The sequence below is a fragment of the Eptesicus fuscus genome, chromosome 10 (assembly GCF_027574615.1).
Source record: "Eptesicus fuscus isolate TK198812 chromosome 10, DD_ASM_mEF_20220401, whole genome shotgun sequence".
NCBI classification, from domain to species: Eukaryota; Metazoa; Chordata; class Mammalia; order Chiroptera; family Vespertilionidae; genus Eptesicus; species Eptesicus fuscus.
Window position 1 is genome coordinate 79,174,607 of NC_072482.1, and position 21,476 is coordinate 79,196,082.

A 21,476-nucleotide genomic window follows, 5' to 3' on the forward strand; every position below is an offset into this window, starting at 1 on the left:
AAAAACTGTGTACAAATCACCAAACTGCTAGTTGCATACAACGAGGTCAGGAAGAGAAATTCTTAGTTGCATTTTGAATACACTGAAATAAATGATAGCAGTTGCCATTTATTGAGTTCCCACCTTAAGCCAACTATTTTACATAAATCATCTCATTTAATATGATCAATGCTGGGAGATGTATTTAGGCCTCTCCAATTTGAAATAAGAAAGCTGGACTTCAAAGAGGTGTCCAAGTTTACATAGCTATCGACTGCCAGACCAAGGTTCCAAACCAAGCCTGATTTCAAAGGCCCATGTGCTCAGCGACACCACCTGTTACCATTCAGAGCTCTTCCTTCCAGACAGACTCAACTACTTCTGCCATGGGAAAAGCATGTAGGAGAGAAAATAGACTGACGGGACTTTGTATTAAACATGCTTTGTGTTTCCTCAGGAATTTTAGAGGTTGTTACACTCACTTAACCATGTCTCTTTGAAATGAATAAACAGCAGCTGGGAAAAATACAAGTCTTACAGAAGTATTCTATATGCATCAGGCAAATTTTTAAAAATCTCAATTCCAGATGTTAACATAAAATTATCCATATGCTACAAAATGATCATCCAGAATGCCAGAGGCAAAAGAAAACCAAACTGGAAAATAATTTCAAAAGAGAAATCCAAGTGGAAACACCAATTTGATTTTGTGCTAAGTTACCAGAGACTGGTTATGTCTCAGCTTTTTAGAAAGTCCGCTCTTATTAATGGCATAGGATTGCAAAATTAAGTGTTTCCTGACTTGAGTAACTAATGCACTGTCTGAAGGATAATATTCTGGGGCCCGTGGAGCATTCTGCTTATATGTTACTTTTGGACTGAAAAAGTAGGAATCTCTTAGGTACCCCAAAAGGTGAGATATACAAAATAATGATTATTGTCATACAAATATATTTTGCCTATTAATATTCTTATGTGAATGTTTAAATTTGCATTCAAAATAATTGATTACCTTTTTGTCCTTGATTTTCCTGGGAGGTAGGTATAGCTCTAGCACATAACTGAATGACACATGCAAACACTAGCAAACTCTAAGGTGCGACCTTCCTGTCACAAATTTGAAAGCTAGCTGGTTCATTGATTAGGATGGTCAAACTAGCTAAGTCCCAGGCAAGAGTGATCTGATTTGGCTGTTGGCATGGAAGACCTTACACATATGTCTGTGTGATGTAAAATGAAGAGTGGGGGAATGCAAAAACCAGTAACTCATGGAATTCAATAGCCTTTAGCAATGCCCAGTAAACAGCAGCATCTTTCAACTATGTAATATTCTATGACAAGACAGGGGTAAAGACTTCATGTTAAATAACTGCATATAAAATATACAGATAATTTCAAAAGCAAATATAGAAAATATATTTTACTTAATCTTAATTCTTGTTTTCTGATTTACAAACAAACAAACAAGCAAAAGGCATTTGTATTCCTATCTCTAGAAACATCCTTTTGTAGTTTTCCTTCAGGGAATTGTATGAGCTATAATCATATCACTGGGAACTAGCAAAAATCTCATTAAGGTTTGAGTCTTTGGTTGTTCTTTAACCTTGCAGTCTTCTAATAGGATCACTTGTTTACTTCTCTTTCTGCAGCTGTGAGTTCTGGACAGAGTTATGGTGACGTTATTTTTCAAAATATCCCCAAATCCTCATTCTAGGCCAGAATATCAAAATATTGTTCCATTGGGCATATATTTTACAGATTGCTCTTGACCTAATTATTTTATACCTTTCAATATCACTTGAATTGACCTTATGCTTTATACCCGAGAGAGAGAGAGAGAGAGAGAGAGAGAGAGAGAGAGAAGAGAGAGAGAGAGAGAGACTAACACACCTGGAGATACTGTTTAATATTTTAAAACAAATTTTAATGTCATCGGAAACAATGACATCAGCTCTTCACATTCTCCCTTTGTTTCCTCTTTTGGTAAAAATTACCTGTGCTATTTGCAGAAAGGAAAGTTAGACACCAACTGTGCTGCTTTTCCAGGGATAGGAATAAAATGCCCTGAACCATCTCTTCTCTCAGCCTTAATTTGGGGCATTAATTAGGGCTTGGCTGAGCACGGATTCACATCCTAAACTCCCCTCCCTGGGGCGCCTCTGAGACACTCGTGAGCCTTGGCTAATGTTAAGAGTGGTTCTTTGGGTAACAAGATAGGTGTAAACACATTATGTTGCCAAGACACCAGTTCCTCCAAATTAGGACATATTGCTACTGTCCAAATAATATGGCTTCCTGAGAACATCACTTGCAATTTTCTGTTCAAGTTTAAATACTTTCTGCACTCAGAGAGGTGTTTTTGTTTGTTTGTTTGCCTTCATTGAACTTAATCCCTGTAAATAGTTTAGCTTTGTTAGCAAGCATTGAATGCTTAATGGGACTAACTAGTATTGTAGAGACTATGTCATAGCACCTGGACAACACAGCAGAAGTGCTGACAAAACAGGTTGCTTTGCCTTTGGCTTTTCGCTCCACTGTTTACCTCTCAATGGAAAGACTGATAAAAACACTAGGAAAAAAATGAGGGGCTAAAACATTGCAACTGTGGTAACAGTTCCTTCATGCTAAAGAGTGAACTCTGTATTAAGTGACTCTTGTTGGAAAAAAAAAAATTACAAAACAATATATATTAGACATTAAAGCAAAAGAAACCCAAAAGCAAATGCTTTCATGCCTTACCCTGATAAACAGCCCTGTTATTTTATTTTAAGCAGCACTTAATCATAATTATTGTACAGGGAAAGAATTCTCCCCTAAAATCTGTTTCTGTGACATGTTTCTGCCAGGTTGGTGTTGGGAATTTTTTTCCTAGGTGTAAGCTTAAAATTCAATTTTCTCATTCTAAAACTGTTTTATAACTCAATAAAAACAGCCTCCCTACTCAATTTACTCAGATATGCAGTAGCTGAAGTAATCATGGTGAGTCAAAGCAATTTCTATGAAGGCACCCTATCTCCCATTACTCCCTCCCGCATTGATTTTCTGTGTGACAATGATGCAGTTCCCAAGACAGGTCACTACCATGTGTTCTCTCTCTCTCTCTATCCACTTTTCTATTCTAGGCATGTCTTTATCATCGTGTCCAAGACTCCAGGATGTTTTCCCTGATTTATTTAATCTCGTATGCCCCCAAAATATAATGTCTTTCAATATTTGTTAATGAAAAAATACAGCTAATGTTGAGGACTACTCAATGGCCATATAAAATATAAACCCATAAAATGTATTCATAATATCAAATCATTTGTTAGTAAACTAAGACTATATCTGGGCCATATTTCTGATGTCCTATCTTTTGGGCAATGCATTTGCTTAGTAGTGATTAATGTGGGAGTTGCTCTATTGTAGCTAATTCAACACAAACGTTTATCTTGTTATAAGACAAATGGTTGCAACATAAAAATTTGTAAAAAAGAGCACAATGTTTTTCATCTGATGATAAAAAGGACAAATGTAGAGATAAGAAGAAAAACAATATAAAATCATTCTTATATTTTTTTCTATTTTTTTTCTATTTGTATTTTTTTGAGAGAGGAAGGGAGAGGAAGAGAGAGATAGAAACATCAGTGATGAGAGAGAATCATGATCGGCTTCCTCCTGCATGCCCCACACTGGGGATCAACCCAGGCATGTGTCCTGACCGGGAATCAAACCATGACTTCCTAGTTCATAGTTTGACACTCAACCATTTAGCCACCCTAGATGAGCTTATAATTTTTTTTTCCTTAAAAAAGCATCAAAGAAGTTTTTTTTTTCCTTCCTTAACATAATCTTTAAGGATGTTCACCAATAGCCTTTCAATAAGGTAATTAAAAGAGTAGTAGATAGCTGCTGAAAGTGGCTGCCAGGTTTAAAATTACTTGAAATGCCTCCATGAAGACAGCAGCTGTCACTTCTGATCCAGTTAACATCTACCAGTGACTATGCTGCATATATAAGGGTACTGGAATGTGTTTATGTAGAGCAACACCGTTCCCAGGCTTATGACTAGTAACCAATATACCTTCAGCTTCCACATGGGTGTGATCCCTGATTATTCATATGAAAAGACTATTTGATATTCTCTCCATCATTGAAAATTAAAAACAAATACAGTCAAATGCTCTTTTCTAGTTTGTGAATAATACCAACACAGTAAAGCAAGACCTTCACGAAACAACTAGTATAAATTATTATACTTATAACTAGAGGCCCAGTGCATGAAATTTATGCACTCGGGGTGGGTGGGTGGGGGGGAGTCCTTCAGCCTGGCCTGCACCCTCTCGCAGTCTGGGAGCCCCGCAATTGATTGCCTCACAGAGGGAGGCCCCGCCCACTGCCACCAGCCGGATAGCCTGGGCCTCCCTCTTTGGGGCGATTGTGGAGCCCCGTGGCCGGTGGCCTGGGCCTCCCTCTGCAGGGCGATGGAGGGGTGATGGTGGGGCCCCCCAATCAATTGCATTGCACCCGCCTTGGCAGTGGCAGTCAGTTCTGGGTCACCACGGTACCCGCGACCAGGAGGGACCGAGAGGTCAGCAGTGCAGCCTACTTACCAGTCCCTGCCCACCCGAGCCTGCTGTGCACACAGCCTTGTGTTCAGTCGTCCGTTCGGTCATTTTGGACATTATGGACCCTGGCTCTTTATATATTAGGATTATTGTTTCAGTGAAGAGACTTGATTTCCCTTTAATAGTTTTGCTAAAATAATATGTACATGTGAGGTTAGGTTTATTTTTAAATATATATATATTTTGATTTTTTACAGAGAGGAAGATAGAAGGATAGAGAGTTAGAAACATCGATGAGAGAGAGAGACATCAATCAGCTGCCTTCTACACACTCCCTACTGGGTATGTGCCTACAACCAGGGTATGTGCCTACAACCAAGGTACATGCCCTTGACTGGAATCGAACCTGGGACCCTTGAGTCCGCAGGCGGATGCTCTATCCACTGAGCCAAACCAGTTAGGGCTGAGGTTAGGTTTAGAATAGTTTAAATTTCTGCAAATATTTCTATTCATGCCTTGGCATATATTAATCTAAGCCATAGGAAACTGCATTTTTATTGACTAAAAATTGTCAAATATTGGCAATTTCATATAGCTCAACCTAATAGTAGGCTTAGTTTTAGAAGGCACTTATCTGTTGAATAAGAAAATAAATAATTCTTATTACTGAACGAAGCTTAAGAACAAATTTACACAAGGGGAATGCAATTTTCCAACTTGTAATCTTGCCAGGGTTGCCATTCTCCTTTGCAGAATGAGTATCATAAGATTTTTACTACACACAATTAGAATTTAAATTGTATGTCTTACGTGGTTCCCAGGTAGCAGAATCTAGCAAAGTCATTCATTTTCGTATTGCCCATGAAAATATTTGGCTCCAGTTGGTCTGCCACAGTACATATTAGTACACAGCCTCAGGCTAGAATGCTTTATAGTAGATTTTTCTCCAGTTTTCATTTCATAGCAGGGAACCAAGTAAAGCAGCTCCTGATATCTTTTTAAGTTTACTTGTAAAGTATAATCACAACCATTCTACTCCTGGGTTACTTGTCTCAAGGATTTTTGATGATAGTTCTAGTGTTCTAAGAGTTTCCCTAAAGATCAGAAGCTTATTTTAATAGCTGCAAGATCCTTTGTTGTATTTTCGAGTATACTTCTGCAATAAAGATACTGGGACATTATCTTTCCTGTGTGAGATTGATTAACTGACACCCTCAGGATTTCCTCAGTAGAGATGTTGGGTAGCACTTAATTATCCTCACAGTGTCAAGCAGCCCTTGAGAGCAGTGGTAAATACACATCTAGAAGATGTAGGATTGGACCTAAGGGGTTCAGTTTATGAAGTGAAATGATTATAAGATTTGCCATTAGAAGATCTGAACTGGACCTGGACTAGAGATTTATTTTGAACATCTACCATTATGTGACCACAGGCAAGTTATATAACCTCAGTCTGTAAAATGATAAATGTGTCGGCTTCAAGTGCCTCCAAAACTTTGGTGACGATCAGATAAAAGAGTGTAGGAATGTGATTTGTCATTGATGAGACAAATAGTACACAATATGGTTATCCCCAATGTTATCTATAACAATCACAATACTTAACCCACTAATCCTCTTCATTTCCATAAGATTTGCATCTTCACAGAAAGGCTGTGTCCCTACTCTAATGTGGGGGGCGAGGGGAAATGATAAAACAACTTCAAATCTTGCATGACCTGCTATTCCATCATGGGATGTTTGCTCAGGATTTCAGATTTGATTTTAAAAGTCACGAACAAAGTGAGTTGGGTTGCCCAGCCGATTTTCCAGAAAACCCCAGACATAGCAGAAAACTGTGTCCTTGTTCCTTTCTGGTATTCAGAGGACACACTGGATTTAAACAACAGCTCCAAAAATTACTGCTTGTGGACCTCTGGACAAGTTATTTGACCTCTTTCCCTCAACTGTAAAATGAGACAAGTATTTATAGATATAAATTTATACTTGTAAACTCTTTGGCAGTGCCTGCCACAAAACGGGTGTGCAATAAATGTTAGTTTTGGTTACTATTACCTTCCTGGCCCCGGGTTAACCCATAACTTTCATCTGTTCCTTTTGGCCCTTTAAACATCAGCAAGCTCATGGTTTTTTGCTTTGCTTATTCCTTCAGTCCTGTCTAGTCACCCTAACCTCCCCTAGGGTTGACCCCACAAAACACCATGACATGGCTTTGCCACTTCATGTGCCCCAAATCTCAATTCAGGCAAAGCCACCTCAATCATCCTGCAATAAGGGTGGACTTAGCCAATGCTAGCTATTGAACAAGAGAATTTGCTATCATATTACGTAGCCCATAAGGACGCATTGCCATGAGTGACCTAATTGGTTCTTCATTGCCATATGGGGAATGTATTATATAGTTTACTTGTTGTTCACGCCCCATGGCTAATCAGTGGCAGAGCTATATTTGAACACCCTACAAGACAGCAAGCTGTGCCTCTGGCCTTCTACCACAACTTTTTGCTCCGTACCCAGCTCTACAGAAGCTTACCCTGTGTTTTAGTTTAGTACATTTGGGTAGATCTTATTCTACAACATGGAGATAACAGGTCTTACATACTAATGCCATCTCCTTAAGATCCCCTTCTCCTTTGGTTTCTGTGGCCTGCATGATTTTTTCAGCAATGCTGCATTAATTTAACAAGGATTTATTGATACTTTCGAGACACAATATTGTTGGGTGGAATATATAAACTGGTCAACAGAAATCCTCTTAATTTTATCTTTATTTTATTATAAAGGGGCATTTTCAAATACAGAGTTTAAATGAATCATGGGTTTGATGTGTGTGTGTGTGTGTGTGTGTGTGTGTGTGTGTGTGTGTATGTGTGTGATTCCAAAATACATCAAGTGTTCTGTGTATTTCAACTGGAGTTAAGCATTCTGTTTTCTGGAGGATGCCAGGTGAACTTCCTTGTAATGAGGCACTTCATGCTGTTGTTCCTGGTATTCACTGGCCCCATGTTGGTCAATGCAAGAATTATTTTCAGAGAAAGGATGCCTGAAACCCCAAATAATTATTTCCCTCACTCTCTTTTCAAAATGGATACAAATTAGTGCTACCCTGCTGCTTCTCTGCAGAGGAGCAACTCCACAGGTAATTGAGAAATGCTAGTTCCTCATTTCCATTCCCACATTTCCACATAAACTCACACAGGCAATCATGCTATGCCCTTAACAACATTACATCAAAGAAGGATCTCAGGAACATTTATTAATTCAGTGTTGGGTTTATTTCTCCATGCTCCAGTATTTTCAATTCTAAGGATCACCATAATGCCAGGTGATAAAAAGAGGAAGAAAAAATCCTGTCTCTCTCTATAAAAACCTGTCACATAGGAAATCAAAATAATATCAAAGCTCTATGTAAAATTTAGAGAAAAAAGGGTGTCTTCAAGAATTAATGATGGGTTCTCCAGGGAATTTGATATAAGCCTGCCATGTTTCAGAAGCAGAATCAAAGTGAATTTAGGTTCTATTTGAGTGGCAGTCAAAGAGAATGGGAGGGATTGTGGGAAGAAGGAAAGGAAATCATATGTAAATAACTTAAAGGTCTCTCTGCAGCAAAAATTACTATGGCAATCATGAATGCTTAGTTTAGTAGTCTAGTGATAATCCAAAGAAATTAAACGTAATAATCCCAGTCACAGAAAGGGGAGAATCTCATATAACAGAAAAACAAAACAAAACATTTATTACAATTTTAATTCCAGGACCCTTAAAACAGTGCCACTAATACAGCCCCCTTGTTAACATTATTAAAGTCACTTCTTCATACCATTGATAACCTAGTTAAAGCTCAACGTTTATTTATTCAACTAAACCCACTCAGATATTCAGTTCACCAAAGCCAATCATGTTTCTTGACAGAAAAATGCTAGTCTCATTTTTTCAGTTGGAAGTAGTTGGAATGACTGATACTCTTTCTCTTAATAACTGATGACCTGGTCCTCTCCAAAGTTTGCGAAGGCTGAAAATATCTGAACAATAAGCTGAAAGTAGAGACATGAAAATCCCCAGGAGTACTTGTTTAAAACATACATTTGGGCCCTGACCAGTTTGGCTTGGTGGATAGAGCGTTGGCCTGCGGACTTAAGGGTCCCAGGTTCGATTCTGGTCAAGGGCATGTACCTTGGTTGCAGGCACATCCCTAGTGGGAGGTGTGTAGGAGGCAGCTGATCGATGTTTCTAACTAACTATCCCTCTCCCTTCCTCTCTGTAAAAAATCAATAAAATATATATATATATTTTAAAATCATATATTCGTCTTTCTGAGCCTTTCCCAATTCTACTAAATTAAAAGCCCTGTTCCCAGGAATAGCTATCTCTCAAAGGCCCCCTGTGATTTCTAAGTTTGGGAGGAACCACTACTGCAAGCATAGTTTTCAGTGGTGCCCCCAAGTGGCAGTTCTTGTCAGCAGTTCTCCCAGCAACTGCTTTCTGTCGAGGCAGCAATTGGGCTGATGGAAGCCCAGATGGAGTTGGCTCCTTGCAGCACAGCTAGAGAGGGATGTCTATGTAGCTCAGTGATTCCCAACATGGGGCACACGCCCCACAGGGGGCCAATTTGATTTTTAAGAGGGGCAATTCGAAAATGAGTTAACAGTGAATATTTTGCATTTCTTATGGTTCTAGGGGCCTCATATGCAGTATATAAATATATATTGTCACATATTTATGTATTTCAGTTCTCTATTATATGTTTTGAAACTTTATTTGCTACTTTTTCATATCACTTCATATTATTATTATTTTTTTCACAATTTCTTAGTGATTTCTTCCTCAGTACTTCAACTGTCCTTTCGTTCTTTTATTTTTCTCTTTCATGGATGCCATGTTCTTTGGAAGCTTGTTTAGACCAAGTTAATGGCCTTTTAGGCTTCCTCCATGTGAATAGGAGTTCACTTTTTGAATAATAAGAATGATATGTCACCGGGTGGGGGGGGGGGGAAGGACATCAGGATTTTAGAGATGCTTAGGTGGGGCATAGCCAAAAAAAGGTTGGGAACCACTGATGTATCTGTTCCACCAAAGTGATGGAGGCCCCCTGCAGTCTGTTGCTTCACACCCTGTAATTCCTATTTGGGATCTCAGAATCATCCTCCAAGAGCAAGGCAAGGCAGAGTCCCAGTTGAGCCCTCTCTTGCCAGTAATGATAGAAAATTGCCTTTCGGAAATGAACGTCTTCCTTGAAGGCTTCGGCTCAAAGCCTCCTTCTGTCTACAGGCTGGATGACACAGATTGGCCATGCTTTCATCCCTGCATTGCCCTCCGTTCCCCCTCCTTTGCCAGGCGGGCACTGAGACTTGATCATAGCTCTGTGTGACCATCTCTTTTTCCCTTGAGTGCAAGTCCAGGATGCTGGACTGCAGGAGTAACCTTTCCTGGAAGAAGCTGAACCTAGTTATCTAGGGGCTAGGGTACTGCCTCAAAACACCTTCTGGCATATCTACACAATGAACATTTATTGATCCCTACAGGCAATGTGGGGTGGAGGGCAGAGAAGGTACCAAGCCAGAGAGTGACTGGGAATATAATTCTCCGGTAACAATAACATTGGCTGAGAATATGAATATGGGTTTTCTGATAATGTGAATGTAAAAATGATACTAGCTTCAGGTATATGGCTTACTGAGGAGAGAATACCAGATATGAATATCAACAGAGATGTACATAGCAGGTAGGACAAAAGGAGCCAGGCCAGAAAGATAAATTAGGGAAATATAATGAGAGTCCAAGTCACTTAGCTAAGGTTTGGGTATTTGAGAGGAAAATAAAAATAATAATAACAATAATAATAATAGTAACTACACAATAGTTATTACCGTATTTTCTGGAATATAAGAGGACTTTTTAACCCAGGAAAATCTTCTATATGCCCAGTCATCTTATACGCCAGAAAATACGGCATTTCAGTAATAACAAAAATAATTAATGCTTACAGAGCACTTACTGTATATGCCAGCACTACTCTAATGCTTTAAATATAATCTATTCAATCTTTTGACAATCATATAAAGTAAGAACTATTATTCCATTCCTAATTTATAGGAGACAAAACTGAGGCACAGAGATGGCTCAAAATCACACAGCTGGTAACAGGTAACACCATGGTTTGAAACTGTGGCTTAAATCCAATGAATAAATCTAGAATCTTAACCACAGGATAAAAGATGCACAGAGAAGTAGAATGCTTTCCCAAATTCAGCATATATTAAATACTAGAGGCCTGGTGCACAAAATTCGTGCACTGGGGGAGGGGGGGTCCCTCAGCCTGGCCTGCACCCTCTTCCAGTCCAGGAGCCCTCAGGGGATGTCCGACTGACAGCTTAGGCCTGCTCCCCACAGGGGAGCTGACAGGTAAACATCCTTAGTGCTGCTATGGAGGCAAGAGAGGCTCCTGCCACTGCTGCTGCATTTGCCAGCCATGAGCCTGGCTTCTGGCTGAGAGGCACTCCCCCTGTGGGAGCACACTGACCACCAGGGGTCAGCTCCTGCACTGAGCGTCTGCCCCTGGAGGTCAGTGCACATCATAGTGACCAGTCATTTCACAGTTTGGTCAATTTGCATATTAGCCTTTTATTATATAGGATGTGATAAGCAAAGCCTGACCAAAGAAAAGAAACCCACCTTAGCCCTGTGGTGACAGCAAAAAACAAAACAAAACAAAAAAACATAAAAAATATTTCCTTCTTTTAGGTCCTCTGTGTGAATTTTACTCCTTTCCAAATTCACCTCTTTTGTCCCCATCTTCAGACCAGAGCATACACAGAACTAAGACTTCCTTTAAGGTCTCAGTCTTTCTTTAATCATTAGCAATCCTCATTGTCAGAAAAGTCTTTTTATATGTAAAATTAATCATTGACTTTCCAACTTACACCCATTTCCTCCTATCTGATCTTTATTGGAGATGGAAGATATATACTAGATGAAAGTAGTTAAAATTCTAATCACCCTGGGTTTTTCCTTTTTATTTAATAACTCATTTAATGTACTTCTATGAAATCCTATTTTAAAATACCCCTGACATTAATTACATATATATTGAAGTCTTCCTGACAAGCCTGTTTGGCCATCTTAAATATAGTTATGGTGAGTTTTTTCATCTTACCTCTCCATTTTCTAAGGGGTGTATCTTGGAATAAAATGAGGTGCAGATGACCTCATCGTCTTTGGAGTATGATGGCGGTCCAGTGCGGGGGTAAATATTGTAGAGGGTCATGCACTCCGTATCCGTCACTGCATGATACTGCCAGGGCTTGTATTCAATATCATCAAGTGAGCGTTCCAAGATCCAGTTTCCAGGCCGAGGCGAGTTAGCTGCTTTCACAATCACGTACGCAATCTGGAACACCTGGGGAAGGGTGAAAATGGTGTGTAACTGAATTCCAAAGTATTCTCACATTTTATAAATCAAATAGGAGGCTTAATGCTACAGTGGATTTTATTTCAGATTTTATTCTATAACCCTTTATGTTCTGTGAAATGATATTACTGTTATCTGTTCATATTTAATACCTTCTTGCAAAGATGGGATGTTTCATTTTGACAGCCATGCCTTTAAAAGAAATGAATGAAGCTCGGATTTTAGCTCTCTCACAACTCATTGGCATCATGTCACCCGATTGTTAAAGTTCCATTATAATCATGATTACCTAAAGCATTCATTACATACCAATTTACTCATCTTGCTGTGTTATCGAGTATAAAGTATGAGTTAGAAATTCCATGTGTGAATGATAGTGCTTGATATTTTAAAAGATATGCTTATTTATATTACCTAATCCTCCAAAAGTACCCTTTAGATGGAGTTAGTGTGGGGCAGTAAAACCAACACAGAGGTAAATGTAGAGGGGAATGTGGCAATCCTCTATTTTCAAATCTACATCAAATTTGAAGATGTAAAAAAAAAAAAAATACCTTGGATGTTTTGTGAGAGTGCATATGTGTGCATTCACCAGTTCAGTCCCAAAGTCTAAAAGGATCATGTGCAAACATTGAGTCACATTTATGTGCAATGCTTTGGGTAGAAAGATATATACAAACTAATTTAATTTACAGTCCCATCACCCATGGGTTGGTAAAATTATAATAATGAGACATATGAAGAATATACTACTAATAAAGCAACAATATATGTTTATGCTCTGAGATATGGAAAACTTAACAGCTCTGAGCTTTAAGGGACTGAGGTCACTGGGAAGGTACAACTGGGAAGGTGGACCCGCTGTGATTAAAGGTTCCACTGAGCTGCAGAGGAAATCCTGCAATAAATGTTCTAGAAATAAACTTGATCTGCTTCAGTTTTGACATGAGACCTTAATGAATATATAAACAGTCTTTACGGTAAACTCTAAGGGACTGAATTTAAAAATATGTAAGGTTGGTACAGAGGGGCAATAGGAGTGGGTCTGATGCAGGTCTTTTGAAATGGTCTGAGGTCTTCTGAGATCTTTACTAGAAGGTGGGAACACTTATGTGTAGTGAGGAAAAATCCACCAGCCATCAAATTACTGAAAGGAGGCTGGTATTTGCTTCTTTTCTAGGCACAGTTGTCAAAAAACCAGTGGTAAACATACTGAAATATTTCTGAATTTGCTGGTGAATTGCTGCAGCCCAAGCCTCCCAAATGCCTCCTGTCCCCTGAGACCAGCTGGTTAACATCAGCATAGCAAAAATCAGCTAAGACATCTCTTCTGATTGGTCTGTACTTTGTTCTGTTTTAAATTTTTTAGTATATATTTTTATTGATTTCAGAGAGGAAGGGAGAGGGAGAGATAGAAACATCAATGATGACAGAGAATCATTGATTGGCTGCCTCTTGCACGCCTCCCCCACTGGGGATCAATCCCACCTAGGCATATGCCCTTTACTGGAATGGAACCTGGGACCCTACAGTCTGCAGGCTGACACTCTATCCACTGAACCAAACCAGCTAGGTCTGTTTTGTTTTATTAAATACTAGAGGCCCAGTGCACGAAATTCATGCACTCAGGAGCGGGGGGGGGGGGGGGGCGGTCCCTCAGCTTGGCCTGTACCCTCTCGCAGTCCAGGATCCCTTAGGAGATGTCCAACTGACAGCTTAGGCCCACTCCCTATGGGCCTAAGCTGTCAGTTGGACATCCTTAGCACTGCCGTGGTGGTGGGAGAGGCTCCCGCCACTGCCACTGCGCTCACCAGCTGTGAGACTGGCTCAGGGCTTCTGGCGTTGAGCATCTGCCCCCTGGTGGTCAGTGCACATCATAGCGGCCAGTCATTCCATCATTGAGTCAATTTGCATATTACCCTTTTATTATACAGGATCTCTACAAGTGGGAAATATTATGAATCTATATTTACAAGGTATACAGATAAATATAATTGCAGATAGACACACATACCTATGTTTGTGCATATAAGTACTTAAATGCACTTAGACTTTTGGGGAAAAATATACCTGATATATTAAGGTTGTTACCTATGGGGTTTGAGAATAAGGAGTCAAAGAGAGAAGGAAAGGAGCTTTTATTCTTCATCCAATATCCTGCTGTATTTATTTATTAAAAATAAACCTCTTAGCTCTTAATAACACTACTTTAAAAATTAAGAAAACATAAAAGCAAATAAATATCAGAAAAAGGATAAGAATAGGGCAAATATGGAAAATACTTCATCAGCCATTATCCAAAATATTTGCTGTTTCTGCTTTTTTAAGGTGTTATTCATAAGGAAATATTTTAGATATTCCATATTCAACAACTCATTCACATGACATTTCTTCATAAAGAAATTCACTGAAGAACATACCTATTGATTAATCTGACAGAACACAGAGAGATGTCTCTATTATAAATATAACACTCTGGTCCTAATTTCTGGCAGTATTTGTGACAACATTACTAAAATGATAAAGAATACAAATAACTGAAGGGCTCCTAAAGGGCATAGATGCCACAATCCTTATTATAATTTGTTTGACACTGTGGGTAGTCAATATTTATTAGATTTAATTGAATAATCAAAATCACTATAATAGGCTTCCTTCTTACTTCTATTAGCATAACACCGTATGTGTGTGTGTGTGTGTGTGTGTGTGTGTGTGTGTGTGTGCGCCTGTTTGTTTGAGCTCCAATTCCAGTCAGCACTAGCCTGTTTTGTCACTTGTGGGAAATAAGACATATATAGTGTTTGTCCTATTATGCCTCTGTGAACTGAAAAAATTACTTAAACCCTTTTATCCTTTATTTTATCCAAATGTGTGTTTTCCAAAGTCAAAACCCTGGAAGAGATACTGAGATAATGAATACAAAACACTGCGTGTTCTCTGGAAAAATAGAGTCTACATAAATATTTCATATTAGTACCTTTCCTTATGGAAAAATAAATTGTAGAGATTTTTTTAAAAAATAAAAATATAGCAAAGCATAATTAGAGGTCATATGTACGCAATAAGAGAAATAAAGATACACTGAGGTTATGGCTAAAGAATTTTGTTTAGAAAGCAGGTCAGCAAGCCAGTATAAGAGGCCAAATTCTCTTGAGTTAGAATGTGGATATATATATGACTTAGGAATTTCTGTGTAGGCTCTGGAATAATAGATAAAATCCATGAAATAAAGTCATACTAGAAACCCCACAGACTCCTTCTGTAATTCAATATAATGGTCAGCATTAAGTGACATGAAAAAGCAACCACTGCCTTAGAGAACATTAGAAGAGGCCCACTTCAAAACAATATCCCTCTTTCATTTATTTTCTATGGATTCTTTCAAATTCCATGCAAAATTAATTAAACTAATTGGCATGTATTATTTTGAATAAACTATTAAAAATGTGGTAGACAGCATTATTGAAAATCACAATGAATAGAAGTATTCTTTGAAGATGTCAGGGAATGGCTGTGAAAGTTTTAACAGTGATTTTCTAAGTATTCCAATTTTAATGACCCTAATAGGATAATTCTCTTTAGGTACCTATGCTACTTTTATTAACTATGTCTTCTGTTTTCAGCATAAAAACTCTTCAAAATCAGTAGTTATGAAGTCATATTTCCAGATGAATAAAACCCTAATCAGTATGGGGTGCAACAAGGAAAGAAAAAAAAAACTCATTATGCGAAGTACAAAAATGTAACAGCTAGGTTTGATGGACCTTAGATATCAACCTATAATTCCCCAATATTTCTCTGTTGGAAGGCACTTTTTACAAACCTGATGCATGAAGAAAATAGTCCAAAATAAGTTTGACATTTTATACATAACCAAGTGAATTTACTTTGGAAATAAGTTTGACATTTTATACATAACCAAGTGAATTTACTTTGGAAATAAGTTTGACATTTTATACATAACCAAGTGAATTTTCTATTTCATAATCCATTCGTATGTCACCTAACAAAATATTATGTAATTACTTCACTGATACAGGACTGAATTAGATGCTCCTGCTATACTAAGCAGTATATTAATAACTTAATCTCTTTTAGGGTGGAATTGGAGAACAGAGTCTTTCTAAAGAATCCTTCAGTCCCAAAGTAGCAAGTTACATACAATGACCATCATATAGAGTGATGCTTTCCAATGTTTTTTACATCATGGCACAGTGTGAAATATTGGCACAGTGCTGGGGTAAAAGGAGGAGACCTCATAGCCCTGAGTGAGCATCCTGGAGGCTTTGGCCAGTCTGCTTCCCAGGGGCGGAATATCTTAGCTCACCTATAACCAATTGGTTCTCATACCCAGAACCAATTTCTCTCACATGTATTGTTGGATCTAGATTTTTTTTTTTAATCCTCTGCTGTGACTCTAAGGAACCCACTTTATCCTAATTTCTTTGTCCTTAGAAGAATTGCAGATCTAGAAAAATGTTACCAAAATAGATTGTGATTTAGAGATTTTACTGAAGCTTTTTGAGTGTCACTCGCATACAGTTAAGAGAGCAGGCCAAAATAGGACTCCTTAATGATGTAACAAAGCCATGGAATCTCTTTCCTATAGGCTGATCTAAAAAAAAAAAACCATGAGAATATTGATGAAGGCCACTCTATATGGAAAATGACACTTCATCCTTCACATAAGACTTGAATTATCTCTTCTATTTCTTCTTTCCTAATCTCTCAAAGACTATGTGACCATCTAATTTTGCCCACTGTTGAGCTCTGCCTCCTTCCCCACATGGTTGGCTGCTGTGAATTTCCTATATCAAGTCCACATAACAAAACTGCTTCATTTTGAAAGAGGCTTGGCAATATTCTAGCACCTGTTCTTGCCCATAATATGAATTTTAACATTTTCATGTGTTGTCATGCCATCTCTAATATGCTTTGAAAACTCATCTGTATTCCTAGTTCTAAAAGTGCGTTTATCAAATTCTCATATTTATCCATAAGGGTAAAATTGGCTTTGGGAAAGTAAAGAGAGTTATACAATATCAGAACCAGAAAGGATCCTAGAAATTTTAGTTTTCAAGCCCAGTATCCATTGGAATAATCAAGGGAGCTTTATAGAAATGTGTGTAAACCTCTGTGTTTGAGTTGATGGAAGTAATTCATGTTATCTGTTCTTTTACCTGAGACTTCGCAAGAGAGAATAAAGAAATAAAGTAGAAACCACTAACAAAGAGAAGAGGATGAGGAGAGTTCAGCATTTTTTTCTAGAAGGTCCATGGGAGTTGGCTAATGAGGAAGGGCAGTGGTCATGGCCTAACAAGTACTCAAAGTAGCCATTGCCTGGGGGGAGTCCAGTAGGACCTCACAGCAGCAGGTCTGACCAGAAGCAGGGCTGAGAAGTGGGCTGAATGTAGGCAAGCTCTTCCTCCCAGCAAACATTTCTGAGCAATGGCTCATTATAATCTTAAATGGCTCATTAGAATTCTAAATGGCTCATTATAACATTAAAAATTCTTTGAAGAGATCATTGTACAGATTTTAATAATACTATTTTGGAAGCTAAGTTTACATCAAACTCCAAAATAGCAAGTGTTTAAATGAGAATCTAAATTTTAAAAAATAACCTGGAAATACATCCAATTATTACTTTCTGGATGAGTTTCATGGCCCTTTGTAAATTTACACTTACTTCAAAAAACATAGAATAATGTAATGGGGAATCCAGAAACACAGTTTCTTCCAGACAAGTCCATATGCAATCATTTCACATACTGAAATGATCTGTATTTGTCACCCAGGTATAACATGTGGTCCATTTATTCCCCACCCCTACAACTGCTGAGTGTAAACTTAATAAGTTGCAGGTAAGCAAATGAGATATTCCACCACAGGGTAAGTGATTCCCATGTTGCCAGAGAAACAGAAACATGTGAAGTTTATACATTTGAAAATGAATTACTCTACCACTCTAGAATTTCTAAGAAACAATAATCTAACTGGATGACTAATGATAATGCTTGGAAGATAAAATGTTCAATTATTTGGTGAAATTATATTTTTAAGTGTTTTAATCATTGCCTTACTACTCATGGGAAAGTATTTGAAGGATTTCTCTGCTTTATTCTACTAGAAAAAAAAATCTCAACTTCTATTTCTGAAAAATATCATTAATTTTCAGCTCTCCTAAGTTAATATATAGATATAAAGCCATTTCATTTTCCATTAAAAATATTAGTTTTTCTCCCTAGAGCTGGACAAGTTGATTATAAAGTTGATTTGGAAGAATTAATAAGCAAGAATAGCCAAGAAAATCTGAGATGGAAGAGAAATGAGCGGAGGGTTCTATTGGTAAATAAAAACAGCAATATGGAGAGAGTTGCGGTTCTATAGGATGCCACTGTTTACAATGAAGGGGACCTCTCAAATGATGGTCCTATGGCCACTAACATCTCCAAAAGAGAGACACCTGGACATTTTCTGCAGGGTAATGGGACCACACAGCATCACCTATAAAGCAGCTGTGCCAAATCAGAGCAAGTCTCCTAAATGAAACTATCATTTACACAAAATACAGTAGTAGAGGATACACCACAGGGATTTAAAATTCAGAATGTGAAAAGCTCTATTGGACAAACAATAGGGTTTCTTTAAAAAACAAATTGCAAGAAAGTAATGAGATTATATATTAAGAGTGATTTAAGAGCTATATCAAATAAATGCAATATATGACTTCAGGAGCATCCTGATTCAATCAACCATTAAAATATTTGGAAAACTATGAAACAATTTAGAAGTGAATGGGATGAATTTGAATATTTTCTGTGTACTAAAGAAGTAGTAGTAATAGTATTAATTTTTAGGTGTGACAATGATTTTGTTTACAGAAGAGTCATATCCTTCAGAGATACATACTGAAATATTTAAAGAGAAAGGGGTATATATGGAATTTGCTTGCAAATTATCTGGAGGTGTGGATAAGTATAGAATCGATACAAGAAGGTTCATGAGTTAATTCGTACAGGTGGACGTTGGGTACATCTGAATATATGGTACTCTCTATACCATATGTATGTTGTGAAATTTTCATAATCAGAATAACAAGATCATTAATACATCTCATTTAAATAAACAAATAAATCTCTTTGATATAATGATTTTACCACTACTGGTAATTTAATGCTTGCTCTTCAAAACATTTAATGCCTTTTCTTTACTATCTTGGTAAATGATTTACTCTGCTTAATACTGTGACCACACTGCATTTTGAGCTGAAGAAATAGGTCTCAATAATTCTTTCAAATTAACTATAAAATCTTAAGGGCATTGCTGGCCCAGAAGGTTTCAAAATTTTAGTTCAGTCTTAAGAAAACTAGTAATACAAGTGAATAGAATCCAAATTGGTATGAATAAAGTCCTCCCTGAGCTTATTAATGCATTTAGTCCTCCATGCTTCATTAAGCGACTATCATTTTTAACAATGTTAGCTGTAGGTAAAACTCAGACAAGCATTTTCCATCTCTTTAGCATTGCCCTTGACATCTATTCTCGCCTCACCTATTTCTCTCTCATTTGAAACAATCTACGGTTCAAAAGATTGGCCTGCCTTCTGTGAACAAGCCATTGGCACAGCACGGCTTTCACACCAGCTACTGGTAAAAGAGCAGGTAGGCTGAGTCCCCCATAGAACATGACAGTCCTTTCAATGAAGCCATCACAGAGCACAATATTGGTGTGAATCACAGACAATCAGAAATGTGACAGTTTAAAGCTTGCCTTGTGAAATGTATTCACCCTGGAGAAATACCTGGCATTGCCTTTGTTTTTGTGCTTCTATAGTTACCAGGGTAAGAACCTACGTGTTCTCCAATTTATGACATTGCAGACATGAATGAATCACTCTAGTTCAAAGCATTTGGGGAATAATAGCAAAGATTTGTGGTGATGGGAAGAGTCAGACATATAATGTTAACAGTGCAGAATAGCAAATCAAAGACAGAATGAAACTTTGTGATCTTGGTTCATGAATTCTTTCAACAGATTAGAGTCACTTAACATTTATTCAATTTTAGCTACTACAAATGAAATAGCATCAGCTATTTCCATGTTTATATATTGCCCCACTTTCTTGTCCTTCTCTAGGGACATTCTTAAAAATAGTTTGTACCCACTATTGTCTATTACTTTACCACCCCTGTAGCCCACACACCACACACCACCCTAATTGCTTTCAGAATTACAAGCAACATGGTTGGAAAATTCATATTTTTACATCCATCTCCATCTTCTTTGAAGTCTCTACAGCCTTTGACTATGCTGCTCCCCCCTTTTCTGAAACTTTAATTACCTTTGAAAAATTGTATTTATTTATAATTCAGGGATTTTTTTAAAAAAAGTAAAACATGTTTTCTTAATACAGCTTTTGCCTAAAATGGAAAATAAACAATGGCAGAGGAAGGTGTGAAAACAGCAGGAGTATTCAGAAGATAGCACTATCTGAATTCCTCCCCAAGGCCGGCTCTGGTCCTTCATAACTCAAGTTTCCCAAACAAAGGTGTGTTCAATGTTTTATTTCCTGGTAATCTTTTCCATACGGAAATAAACATTTTATTTAGTGCCTAGTTTTAACCAGGCAGTTCAGCATTTAGAGGTTTATTTCTGCAAACAAAAATTATGACATAAGTAGGAACTGATTAGAAAGTTGAAATGACAGAGGGTAGGTGTGGCAGAAAGAATAATGGCCCCTCTAGGATTAAGATCAGATCTTAATCCTTGGAACCTATGAATATGCTACCTTTTATGGCAAAGGGGACTGCAGATATGATTTAGTTAAAGACCTTGAGATAGGAAGATAATGCTGGATGATGCCAATGTAAACAGAAACATAGAAGAGGGAAGCAAAAGAGAATGTCAGAGTGATGGAACATGAGAAGTACATTTTTGGCTTTGAAGATGGAAGAAGGGGCTATGAGCCAAGGATTGCAGGCAGCCTGTAGAAGCTAAAAAAATCAAGGAAATGAATTCTACAACCTACAGAGGGACTACAACCATATCCACACCTGAATTTTAGCCCAGTAAGAATTCTAACCTATTAAGCTGTAAGATAATAAATTTGTGTGTTTTTTTAAGCCACTAAATTTTTGGTAATCTGTTATGGCTACAATGGAACATAATACACAAGGTACCTTGTTCCACTTCACATGACTAGTGAATTAGAGAGCATTATAAGATCCAGTTTTGTCTAATTTTGCTTTTTGCATAATAATTCCTTTTGTGTCTATGAATATTTCAACAAACTTCTTTATACAGTTACTAAAGGCCCGGTGCATGCAATTTGTGTACTGGGGGGAAGGGAGGGGATTTGTCCCTCAGCCCAGCCTGTACCCTCTCCAATCTGGGACCCCTCAGGGGATGTCTGACTGCCGGTTTAGGCCCGATCCCACATCCCACAGGACCTAAACCAGCAGTCGGACATCCCTCTCACAATCTGGCACTGCTGGCTCCTAACCGCTCTCCTGCCTGCCTGCCTGCCTAATTGCCCCTAA

General features: G+C 37.9%; 1 protein-coding gene across 1 annotated transcript in view; it reads right to left on the reverse strand.

Moving 5' to 3' along the window:
* The window catches only part of LAMA2 (laminin subunit alpha 2), a 489,326-nt gene that overhangs the window by 329,934 nt on the left and 137,916 nt on the right, over positions 1-21,476 (reverse strand). Inside the window, exon 4 of the mRNA XM_054722564.1 lies at positions 11,680-11,922. Coding sequence (XP_054578539.1) covers positions 11,680-11,922 — 243 coding nt within the window. The remainder of the gene's footprint in view (positions 1-11,679; positions 11,923-21,476) is intronic.